Source organism: Cyrtonyx montezumae, unplaced genomic scaffold (assembly GCF_038088225.1).
Source record: "Cyrtonyx montezumae isolate F1298 unplaced genomic scaffold, pur_monq_1.0 scaffold_17, whole genome shotgun sequence".
Taxonomy (NCBI): domain Eukaryota; kingdom Metazoa; phylum Chordata; class Aves; order Galliformes; family Odontophoridae; genus Cyrtonyx; species Cyrtonyx montezumae.
The window spans coordinates 22,783,933-22,797,102 of NW_027071903.1; the positions used below are offsets into that span (position 1 = coordinate 22,783,933).

At 39.7% G+C, this 13,170-nt stretch overlaps 1 protein-coding gene across 1 annotated transcript in view; it reads right to left on the bottom strand.

The window, feature by feature from the left end:
• LOC136046926 (neuronal acetylcholine receptor subunit alpha-7) overlaps positions 1 to 13,170 on the bottom strand; it is a 41,085-nt gene that overhangs the window by 9,211 nt on the left and 18,704 nt on the right. Inside the window, exons 3-4 of the mRNA XM_065733806.1 lie at positions 7,299 to 7,343; positions 3,436 to 3,545 (exon numbers count right to left, since the gene is read on the bottom strand). Coding sequence (XP_065589878.1) covers positions 3,436 to 3,545; positions 7,299 to 7,343 — 155 coding nt within the window. The remainder of the gene's footprint in view (positions 1 to 3,435; positions 3,546 to 7,298; positions 7,344 to 13,170) is intronic.

The following is a 13,170-nucleotide window of genomic DNA, read 5'->3' on the forward strand; positions in this document are numbered from 1 at the left end:
AAAACAAAGATGAACTGGGCCTGGTCTCTTTACAATAGGCTGGAAATAACAGGAAATATAGCTGCCAGTTTTCCAGGTATTGTTATCCTTCTCATTGTATAATGTGCTTCAGCTACAGTTAGCATGGATGTATGAATATTATGAAGTATAGTTTAAAATTGCTAAGTTCACACACTTTAATTTGTGATATACATACTTTCATATTGAAGCATAGATTGTCAGATGCACTGATAGCCTCTCAGATAGGTGGTGTGTGTGATGCCTTCCTTTGGAGAGTTCTAGACTGCTGTTGTAGAGTACCAGCTGTATGGCATACCCAGTGTGTTACTGAGCAGGAGTATGAGAAGGACTGATCTGAGGGACTTTCCCTAAGAATGGTGTCACTTATGAAATCAAGGTAGATAGGAAAAGACACTCAAGAGAAGGAATTTGCAAAGAAAAATACATTAAGCAAGATCAGTGTTGCAAATATACTTGTTTAGGTATACATGGTAGGTATACTGCTTGTGTACAGAGCATTTTCCAGCTGGTGTATGGACAAACTAAGCACTAATTGCAATGTTTGAACCAGAAACAAGTGATTCTGACAGGCGTTTACAGTATGGGGAACTTGAGTAGAGCTCCCCTCAAATCACTTAGAGGTAATTGTACCCTCGGGAGAGGCAGAGAAGCATGCTGTAAGCAAAGCAGTCATGTAGGCCCTGGGGAGAAGTATGCTGTCAAACGCTGTCATTGTGTGCTGTTATCACAGCATTACAATCACAACAGCTGTGACAGTAACATTAATCACAAAGTTGATCAGTAAATGGCAAAGGGACAGCACAGCTGCAGCTGACACTACAAGTCCTGCTACTGTATAGGTGTTGCTGCCACAAAAGGCAGCTCCTGCCGTGCAGAGGGGGAATTGGAGTGATGCTCAGCACAAAGCTGTTTTCTTGGCATATGGCGGAGACACAGAGGAAAATAGCCATCAGGAAGATGAAAGGTTCCTGTCACCTGCACGAGCAAATACATAACCAAGTACCCTGCCTTCCACAAAAGAACCAGTGCAGCATGTACAAAGCAGATGGTCTTTCCAGTACCTGGGGAACTGCACGTGGACATGTCATGACAGCAGAAAAGGACAACTTAATAAAGAGCAGACATCTGCCAGTGCTTTAACAGAGCAGTTCTGATGGGAATGGGACTCCCTGATGGTCTCTGTATGGAGCTGCACTTCTGAAGAGGCACCAGAAGTAAGAGCTGCTTCACTGACCTGTGAGCTGCTTGCCCCAACTTCACACTGCCATATGATCTATGTGGCTACATCTATGTCAGAGACAGCAGAAGACCTTTACTGACAAAGAAGTGATCCCTATAAGCCTTGCTTGAGCATTCAAACAGGGGTCTGCACTGCTAACCAAACTCTGACCAAAGCCTCTGAGAGAGGCAGAAATGGTCTTTCTTGAGACAACAGACAGCAGGAAATGGGGGTGTCCACAAGTGATTTTTTTTTTAAAACAAAATGTATACATAGCCAGGTCTTGTTTAATTTGGGACTGTTGTAGAAAAAGAACTTAGTACTTTTCCTTGGGGCTTCCTCCTGTAATTGCTTTGTATGTAGACAAACAAAAATATAACCAACCAAAATATTCTGTACATTATTGGTAAGGAAAGGAGCAATGTTAAGTCCCTGTCTCGTGCTCATTTTTTCCAACATTGAACCTGCGCAGTAGATGTTCCTGCTGCACAAAGAGAAGACCATTTGCTCTTAAAAGTTCAGATTGCCCTAGAAAATACAGGCACAGACACAGGTCTTGCTCATTAGCAGCAGTGTGAAGAGTTGCACTGTAAGCAAACAATTCATTGTCTAATTGTGGGGGACATAAGAAAGATTGATTCACATTCCTTACTGATAAATCTTACTGTAAACAGTGAGGGAAAATTGATTCAGATTAATTACTATTTCATCTTATAGGCAACGCTGGACACAATGTTTTTGCTAGTTTTCCTTTGTACTCAATAGATTTTATGTCTAAAGAAAGATACTATTTGAAGGTAATTAAAGCTACTGAGTTCCTATAGATACAGAGCTTTGAATAACTGAAAGTATTATTCTTACTCTACTTCTTTTGGTAAATATAGGTTCAGAACTCTGTCAAGAACTTTTTTGTCTAACTACTGTTCAACAGTGACGTAGACAAATAATAAGGAAAAGTTTAGAACAGATGATAGCTTATCAATATGGATATTCTGTCTTTCATATTTCATACTGTCATAAAGTACTATGAAGTAGTCAGTAGTGCAATTCTTTACAAGTCCACTGTACTGAAAACCTAACTGAAAACATGATACTGCTAATGCAATTCTAGATTGCAGGCCAAAATGTATGCTTAAGTTTTGTACTTCCATTAGGGCTAGTAATGTTTCTACTTAATAGTAGCATAATTTTTATTTTGAATTTGCTGTTTGCTTTAGACAATATTGCATTTGTAGTGAATTTGCTCGCAGATAACATTCTTTGAATTTTTGCACAGAGTATCATTCAATTTCAGCTGTGATTTACTACCAAAACCTATTAAAGCAGTATGAATAAAGCTTATTGCAAATACTCCAAAAAATAAGTCACTTCTTTTTTACACATAGTCTTTCAGAAGGCTTCAGAGCTCCAGTGTACACACCTTTCCTGATCAGGGAAATAGGCAATAAGCATTTGTTCTATTTCCTTGTTTAACACTCCATTTTCTCTTCTCTTAATTCTTCAGGTTTGTTTGTATTTACCCTCTTTTATATATACTACCAAAGAAAACAATTTATTATAGAATCTTATGGGGTTTTTTTTCTTTCTAAGTAGTAGTAATATTCCACCTTTTCAAACCAAATACATCCACAAATGTATGCAGTGAAAGAATCAATGTCAGCCAATGTTTCTTCAGGAGATTGATGGCAATCTGCCCCTAAAAAAAAGTCCAGCTAAGAACAGATAGCTCGAAGAGAAGAGCGGGTAAAATTCTAGCTATTTTTGTAGTAGGAATATGACAGTAAAAGTAGATATAAAATCACTGAATCATTAAGTTTGGAAAAGACCTCATTCTTACAGGCATTTACCTATCCTGCTTCTAGTGGAATTAGGCAAGCAGTCAGAAGTCAGATTTGAATTAGCTGTTAAACATTTAGACAAAAAAAATCATTCCAGAGAGAATTATCACTATCTGTATCACTAAACATAGCCAGGAAAACATATTTTTCTAATCATCACATAAATTCTAATAAGAATTGGTGGTAGGGAGGGTGCTGTTATTTACTAAGTACTTGCAAATATGACCTCCCATAATGTAAACAAGAGAATGCATATTTTCTATTATTCCAAGTGCTCAAAACCTATCCATGTTAATTAGATGGCTGTGTCATTTGTCTTCTCTCTCCTTCCCTGCAGGAAAATAAAAGCGTTTCCACCTGTTATAGAGAAGAATATCTGGCTTCCAAATCAGTCCATCAGGAAAACGGATGTTCTTCACTCCAGGGTATTCAGACACATTCCACTGTAAGTAGTGATCTGTCCAGTACTAAGACATACAGGCAAAAAGGAAGTTAGATCAACTTATTCATTGCTTTACTGTAGCTCTCCAGATAATATACCATGAAACAATACATGTTTCTTGTTTGGGTGATTATTTAGATTCAGACAATGAAAATCTTGGAAAGGGTGAATAGGCCACCAAGTACTCACTCAAAAGCATAATAATTTCATTTTCAGTTCACGTTGCAATGCATATGTAACGGCCTATAAAAGAAGATTTGAGATGTCTCTATTTTATTGTTCATGCTGTCTCAGGTAGCAAATTGGGATACAAAAGGTTTTGTTTTATAATTCATACTTAATTGCAATTACATGTTTTCTTTAGAGACAGCTATGTTTTCTGTGTTTGTAAATGTTTACATTGTACTAACTTGATTACAGATATGTGGTAGAGCAGACAGCAGACTGCTGATAGGGAAAAGCAATTGAAATGGCAGAACAGTTAATGCTAGCCGCACTCCTGTAGCCTGAGGGTAGCCAACTTCTGAAGCAGTGCTCAGCAACTACTGCAGAATCTCCCTTCCCACTGGCACTTCCTGCACTGCAGGCTGCTGCCCTGGTGGCAGTATGGGTTTCAATATAGGCATAGATTCTGGTGGATCAATCCAACAGGTATTAGATTTGGGTTTCTTGGCTTGTGCTTCCATGTACTTCTCATTTTTAAAAAACAGTTTTTAGCTCCTTGTCACATGGACAAATTACTAACATTGTGAATTGCTTTTCTTCCTTTTGCTCTCCAGATACTAGTTTTTTACTGAAATAATCAATCAGAATATCTCTGTTCTTAGCTTTTTCCTTTCACTAATAACCAACTTTGTGTCCTGTTCATGCCCAGCTATACACAGCTCCTATGAGCTGATCAATATCTTCTCATCTATTTTTTTCAGGATTTTTACCTCTTTTACAGTATATTATTTTATATGTACTTTTTACTACATCATCTTGTGTAGTATTTAAGAATTCCAAGATCCTCATGATACTTCCATTTATTTGTTTTGCCAAGTCCAGTAACATAAACCATTTGAAGTGTGTTTTGTGCTGTTCTAGATCTGTGGGTTCTCATTGGCTTTGGGTTGCTCTGTTTCATTAGCTGTCAGAACGCCTGTCCCGTTCTGACTAGTGGGCCCTTGGCTGGGGCTGTGGAGCCATGTGGGAGCTGCTCAGCTTGCTGACCTCCCAGCCTCTCTGGTCGATAGCCATTTGATCTGTGTTACAGTAATACCAATATATCCAGTAATTTCTGATTATAACTTCTAGCAGTTATTGTAGCTGGTATGGTGGAGCACACGGTGTCACTGAATGCTGTAAAGACAGTCCAAAGGGTTGTAAAAAACTTACTTTGGAAGTCTGGATTAGAAATTACACTTTTCAGGTTAGGAATACTCCATTTAGCCAACTTTTGCAGTTACTCATCAAACTGGACTTGAGCTGTCCAATTTTGTTTGAACTTTGGAGCTATGGTTTCCACTGTAGCTAAAGCACGTTTGATACAGATTAGAAGAGCAAACATCTAAGAGTATTTGGCTTAATATTAATCTGTGTGAGTAGGCGAGGTTCCTGCTGAAACTTGAGTTTGATTCTGAGCAGTACTGCCATGTACATAGTACATAGAGCCCGCAATTCAGGAGTCTGTACGTATATTAGATTTATTCTCCCTCCTTCCAGGTTAGTTTTTCATACTTTGGTATTTCTGTGATGACTAGACAAAACATACTTAATATACATCTCTGACTGCATTACGTATCAAGACAGGGAAATAAAATGTCATACATTTGCTGTAAGCATGCTTTGAATCTGCATAGCATACAGTGAATACAGAAACACTTGCTTTTTTTCTTTTCTTTTTTTGTTGGTAGGGGTGTTTTATGTGCACACAGGCCGTGATGAGTGGCTGCATCACTCATTGCTCATTGTGACCATAACATGCTCCTCATACAGTATGTACTAAGGTGAATAAATCGAAAGAAATACAGTGAACACACATTTTTAAAAAAGAGAATTTCCTTAGGGGAAAAAAAAATCTCAGAAAGGATAAGGAAACTGTAGGATAAAAGAGGGAAAATAAGTGGTAGCTTCTTGAGTATGAATTGTCAGCTTTTTTTCCTGGTAAGTAATTACAACAACTGTTTTTGTTATAAATCAAAGCCAAAAACACATATTTGACAGTTTTAATCTTACTGTAAAATAAGCCTCTAAAATAGCATGAGCTGAATGCTTCTTCCAAGTCAACTCTTCTTTGTGAAGAAATGGAATAGCCACACTATTCTTTCTAGGTCATTCAAGTAGTCTTTCATTTCTTTCCTAAGGCCTACCACAGAGTGGGAGAAATCCTCTATAAAAATGTTACAATCAAAGGAAGAATAATACATTTAGACTGAATTATCTGATTAAAGAAACAGAAAGATGTAAAGTTGCTGCTGAAGCAGCATGCTTGTCTTGAAAAATGAAACTCTTCTGTAAAGCTTTTCTTAGCCCATACAGTTCTGTTTCTGTAAGATGGAAATGAAATGCTAGTTCTCATCCTGGCCTCTGTAGTATGGAAAAAGCTCCACACTACATCTCATCTTTGTGAAACACAGATTTATGGTAGGAATTGTGCTTAGGAGCCCAGGAGTCAGTATGCTAAGAGGTGTCTTGTTAATTCTAAATCTTAAGAGGTAAACCAATTCCAAAACTACAACTGATCCCATCAGAATAAATCTGTGTAGGCTGCTTTGCTTAGGAGCAACTTTCTCACTAATTTGTCTTAAAGAAAGAAGAAACTCAAATACTCTTAAAAGATCTTAACTGTTCATTAAAAAGTGATTAACACTCCTGCCCAGCAATGTCAGCCTTGAGTTAATGAGCAGAGTTTTCTGCTGTGCTGTCTGTGGCAGTAATAGAGGTATGTTAAGTCTGAAAAGCCTCTGACAATTGTAGAAACTAAACATTGCAAAAAAGGTTAAACAAACCTACTACTTGAAAAACAAACACCATATGTATGCAAAATAAACTGGGAAACAAAGAAAAATACAGTGCTCACAGCTGAACAATAGGAAACTGTAAGTATGTTCAAATATACGTTTGCCATGCAACAGAGAAATGGAATTTGAAGCAATAACATTAAAAATTCTCATTTTCATAGTAAAAATATGACAATAATTTGTGTTCAAAAGACAGTATTTTTAGCAACATGAGAACAGCATGTCCATTTTAGTTAAGATCTTCCTGCAGTTCCTTAAGACCGATTGAAAGCAAAGCAAACAGGACAGCAGAGGCATTCAGTTAGGACAACAGCAGCAGATAGCAGGACACAATCCATCTCTCTGGAATATATTTCCTCCTGAACTGTTTGATTATTTTCAGAGTTCCAACAGATGAAATGAATCTCATACAAGTATAGTTCTATTTCACAAATAAATGATTTACCACAATGTAATGGATTAGTTGAAATCACTGATAAGGAACTTGCACCTACCCAGAACTCTGGGTACCTTATGAAGATTATTATGAAGTCTAGAGTGGCTTAAATCAGCTAAGGTGAGTTTGTAACACACACTGGGTGTAGTTACTGAACTTCTTGGAAAGTTTTCTGAAATATCTGGGACAGCATCAGGCCCTAAATCTCAGCCCTGCAGTTTGCCATTCACCTTAGCTTTGTGCACTGTGTAGCGAGATGCAGAACAGAAGCTTGGCAGCTTCCTGAAATTCATACCTGCACCAGATTAAATGCAAAGGAGGAAAAATCCTCAGAACTCACCATTTGTAGCCAGATGTTGGTTGTTAATACTTGATTCTTTTCATCCTGGAGAGAAGAAAATAAACCAGCTTAGCATCATATGGATAACACTAGTAAATATATTTGACTGTTATGAACAATGTGCTAAGGCACCTTTTAAAACAAAGGGAATTATTGCCTTTATCTTACTGCATAGGAAGTTTTCAGAGGTACTTTTAATGTACTTTATATTACTGCTGGCAGTCAAATTGTTACCAGAGGGTATCTGTCCTTCTGTCAGGTTCTTCCCTGGGGCTCCTTCTTTAATAATGTAACTCAAAAGGCAAAACAGATTACAGCAAAGGCTGCTTGTTCTGCCTTTGCTTAGGAGCAGCCCTCTGCCTAGTTAACCTCACACACCAGACATGCACAGATCATAGAAACTGCAGTGGACAACAAGCAGTGACTAAGTTCAGTGATGTGTGCTGAGGCCATATCCAGCAGCTTCTTAGCAGGCAACTGTTAGCACCACTGCTTTTAGTGAAATGATACAAGGAAGTGCTGTATCACAGCTTTACAAGAAAGGAAAAAAAGGAAGTTACCATGTTCACATGGCCTTCCCCCTTGCCTCCTACAAGTATCCAAGGCTAGCTCAAGGGATAGAAGGGCATTTTAAATACTGCAGTTAATTAAGAAGATTAATTCTTCATTTCTCAAGGAAAATGTTGGTGACCTCATTTCTCTGGAGGTACCAGCAATTACTCATCTCTCAGTCATCTTCCCATCATCAGTATCCACCTGAGTTATGTGAAGCAAATACTGTCAGTACTGTGCTTTCTGAGCTGAGAGAGTCCCTGTCCCAGCAGTAGCCAAAGCTTCTCATAGAGCCAAAGGAAGGATAGTAGCAAGTGTCACTCACCTGTACAGCAGGAGCTATCAGAATTACTTGTCCATCTAGACCTCTGAATTTACAGCTATGCCTCTTGAACCTAAATATTGTTTCTAAAATGACCCAATATGGCTAAAAAGGATTTAATCACATTTCATACCAAAAGAGCTGTCTTTTTCATAACACTCTTTACTAAAGATAAATGCTCTTGTTCTTGTTTAGTGAACTAATCCAATAAAAATTCTGAAAGACATTTAATTGAAGTGGTTTAGATTAACACAATAGTAAAATCAAGCCCAGTGCAAGGAATAGTTTCAAACAAGTGCAGCCGTTTGAAAAGCAGCATTGGTAAGTGTGTGTGTGATCACAACTAAATGTACAACATACAGACAAAAAACAAAATACTTGGGTAGAGTTTGGTATTGTGTTGAATCTCATCTCAAGTGAAGAACTCATTTAAATGGCATCCTGGGGAAACAGGGCTCTTTAACACTTTAGTATGAGGAACATATTATGATGCATGAATTAACATGCTGAAGGCACTGCTGAAGATTTCAGCCAGGCAAAGTAGTCACTGATTTATAATAGTATCTGTTCTTTGTTAGCCATACAGACATTAATTTGATGGCTCTCTCAGTAAACTGCATATGTTGCAAACACAACAAAACTAAGTTGCTCTGAAAGTAATGCCTCCTATTTGTTTCTACGGAAACTACAACAGATAAAAAGAACATAATAATTCTATCTGATAGAGCAAATTCTCAGGTAGAAAACACTCTTTTTCAACATAGCCACCACCATTAGCTATGCATTTTTACCAGCAATGAAAAAGAGCGTGCATGCTGTGCTCGTAAAAATCAGCACCGGTGGCGGTGCCCACTGTCACCACTGCTGAAACACATCACCCACCACTTCACTGTGCTCACATCCACTGCTTGGTCTCTATAAACATTCAGCAAGCATCAGTGAATGTTAGTGGGTGCTATTCTTCCCACATAGAGACATTCAATTCCGCCCCTTTTCTTCATCCACAGTTCCATCTCAGGTGCCATTCTGTCAGAATGCCCCTCTGCTGTTAACTCCACTAATGCTAACTTATCATTTAAAGTTCAATAGCATTTTCTCAAGGCTCTGTGTGCCATCCCAGACATGCCAAGTTCCTCTGACATGGTGTGCCATCTGTTACACCTGAGCTGCAGTGATGGCACCACTGCTGTACATCTTCACTGAGGGACAGAGGATGTTTGTTGCCCTGCACAGGTCTAGCCGGCTGCATAAAGGTGCAGAGCAATTCAGAATGTGGGAAATTAGTTTCAGGACAATTAGCTAAATGGCATGTATTTCTGCACTGTTAAATCCTGAGTTAAACTCACATTTTACTCCCAGTATGATCTCTTTCCACACATGAATGGCTCTAGCCTTAGATAAGTGATGTTATAAAAATTCCCTTTTGAGTAGCAGGAAAAGACTGTACTAAAGCTGGAGAGCTGCTGATGCTTAAGCTAATGATATGCCATGGGGATTTATTTTGAAGCCCCGAGTCTACAGCGTAGTCAGATGAACTATTTTTGGAATAACAGAAAGGAGCTCTACTATCAACCAGCACACATCACAGAACCATGCTGGAGAGCAATCACTGCGCAGTTAAACCAGTGCAGCTGAAGGGAACAGCAGACCTTTAATCCAGTTGTGCTGCTGGCAGAGTGATTCAGCTGCCTGCTGTGCTGCCAAGGCAGCTGGGCACATGGCACAGCCATCCCAGGTTTGCCTGCAGGGGACTCTACAGACATTTTCTGGGACAGTAATCCATCAAAAGCCAAGAGTTATTCTGAATAGTAAGCTTTCACTCAAACCTAACTAAAATTGAGTATCTTGAGAGTACAAACTCAAAGATAACTCTTGTGCAGAAGACAAGATGGACCACGCTGTTTTCCTGGCGTTTCTTTCTGGTATTTTAAACATTTAGGGCTTGAAAGATGATCAAAGTTTGGATCACTGTACTAAATCCTATCGCTGCTCCTCAGCTGTAAGAACTTTGCTGCATGCTGAGAGCTGGTTTAGAGTTCTTTTTTCCCAGAAGCAGCTGGCTTCCAAAACTGTTGTTGTTATGGGATTGAGTTGCCTATCACTAGAGGAAAGATTCTGACAGAAAGGCTTTGTCCTTCTTTACAAGCCCAAGGGAAGCTGGTGAAAGGTGGGGCAGGAGACATTCTGCAAGGGTTCTCATGTCTAGGGGAGTTTTTCGGACAGCTTTAAAGGCAAACTGCATTAATGTCATTTTTCCTCACTTGTGCAGTACGTCCCCATAAAATGACAGGTGGGCTTAAAAGGCTCCTTTGAATGTCACCATTTCTCATCACTTCACAGTATTTTGTAAACGTTTACTTAAAAAAAAATGCTTAATACCAAAGCTAGGCAGCTCCTACTACATACTTTTTACTATAAAGGGGCAGACAAAAAGGTCCTCACGTTATATTCTGATGTGCTCGGAAAACAAAACTAATCAGAGAATGAAGGCAGTAACTGTATATTGCAATTTGGATTGGTGTGTTTTAGGTTACTTGGTGTTCAGATAGCACTGAACAACCAGCACAGCTCATGAGGAACAAGTCTGGATGAAATTTAACAAAAGCAAGTGTAGAGTCTTGCACCTAGGGAGGAATAATTGCATGCACCAGTACAGGCTGGGGGATGAGCTGCTGGAGAGGAGCTCTGCAGAGAGGGACCTGGGTGTCCTGGTGGACAACAGGTTGACCATGAGCCAGCAGTGTGCTTTTATGGCCAGGAGGGCCAGTGGCATTCTGGGATGTATTAAAAAGAGCATGGCCAGCAGGTCAAGGGAGGTGATCCTCCCCCTCTACTCTGCCCTGGTGAGGCCTCATCTGGAGTACTGTGTCCAGTTCTGAGCTCCCCAGTATAAAAAAGACAGGGATCTCTTGGAAAGAGTCCAGTGCAGGGCCACACAGATGGTGAAGGGCCTGGAGGATGTCCCCTATGAAGAAAGGCTAAGTGAACTGGGTTTCTTTAGCCTTGAGAAAAGAAGACTGAGAGGGGACTTGATCCAGGTTTATAAGGATCTGAGGTGTGGGGGACAAAGTGGCGAGGCCAGACAATTTTCAGCAGTGTGTGGAGACAGGACAAGGGGGAACGGACAGAAACTGCAGCACAGGAGGTTCAGCACAAATGTGCACAAGAACTTCTTTACGGTGATGGTGACGGAGCACTGGCACAGGCTGCACAGGGGGGTTTGTGGGGTCTCCTCTGGAGATATTCATGACCCACCTGGAGGTCTACCTATGCGACCTGGTGTAGGGAACTGCTTTGGCAGGGGGGTTGGACTCGATGATCTCTAGAGGTCCCTTCCAACCCCTACGATTCTGGGATTCTAAGTCAGGTTCCTCTTGTGCTGCAGGATGTTGATGGGAGGCTGCCTCACTCTAGGTAATTCACAATTGTAAGTCATGATCTGTGATGGCAGATGGCAGCTGCTCCTGGACTGATTATCACATTATTTAATGGTAGTGTGATTAATGAAAGGGATGTTGCTGGCATCAGAAAGATCTGAACGGTCCTTCACTTCTTTTCTTAGGTAGAGGTATCAAAAAAATTCTGTACGTTTTTGCAAGATTTAGTACTGTCTCCATTCTTCCATTTCCCATCTGAGTTTTGTCAGTCTTTTCACTTTAAATAGTCTATCAGACTGATCAACTTTGAGAATGCATAATCAGATTCTCACATTATCTTACCTTTACCCCTATGTTCAACAAAACATACAAAAGAAGAAATTCCACAATGCTTTGTGGAGACCATTAACCTGGACAATATGAACTTTGTGAGAAAGATTATCTGATTTCTTTCAAAGGGATGTCAGCATATGTACCATCTATTAAAGAAAAAGACAAGGAAAAAATGCAGCAAAAGAAGTCTCCATTGCTATAGGCTGGCATCTAGATAGCACCATGCAGCTGAAGAGAAATGCACACTTCCTAGTAGACTTGCATAAAAGGAATTCCACTAAAATCTATTAACAGTAACTTTTGCACTTCAAATGGAATTCTTCATTTATTTTTACATGGTTGAATATCACCTAAATTGCAGAAAAATTAAGACCTAGGGAAAGATGGCTACGTTGCTTCTGGCAGCTGGAAGTTTAGCCACAGCAATGTGCAACTGTGCCTTGGGTTCCTGGGAGAAGGTTGATGACTGTAGCAGTTTTCAGATCCATAGTCAGGGAGCAGCCACACCTACTGTGTCATCTCTTCGAAAACATACTGCTACCAGGGAGTTGTCATCACATTCCCTTCCCTCTTGAAGAGAAGAAATTAAATATTTATTGAACAACAGCAGAAAAAGAATAATTACTTTATAGTGTGATAATAACACAGCCAGTGAAAAGTGCTGAATCTGTTTCCTCCCCCACAGATTTTGAATAATTTTTCTAGAACAGAATAACATGAGAAGGAGAAACTGAAAGCGTGACGAGTATTTGAACTGCAGGCCACCAGGCTGTTGGAAAACTGAGGGACAACTTAAACATCAGTGCTGTGTCAGTTTTTTAACTTACAGCTTTGAACAGTGTTCAGTCCAAGTTTGCAAACTGCTTCTAGATGACTGATATGACCTTTTTTTTCTTTTATGAGAATGAACACAGAAAACTCTTTACTTATTACTACTTGTCTATCGGACTCTAATCAGCTCCTTCTGTTCTAATCTGCTGATACACTCAGTATTTTCAGTTTCTCAGGGCTAAGACAGATACTGCATTTCTGGACATGGGGGGAGGCAACACTGCTGTCCATCAGTTAACATCCTCCTTTGTAGGCACCGTGGGTTTGAGGAGAGAAAATATTTACAATCATTGGCAGACTCCGTGTTAAGTCGTCTCCCCCATCTTCCATCCATTCCAGGCAATGCTTGTATCTCCTTTGTCCCTTTTTTGCAAAGCCCTGAGACAGTTCAGTGTTTTCTCTCCCATAAGTTAGCTAAAGATTTTCTACTACTGAGTGAATGACTACAGTCAGATTT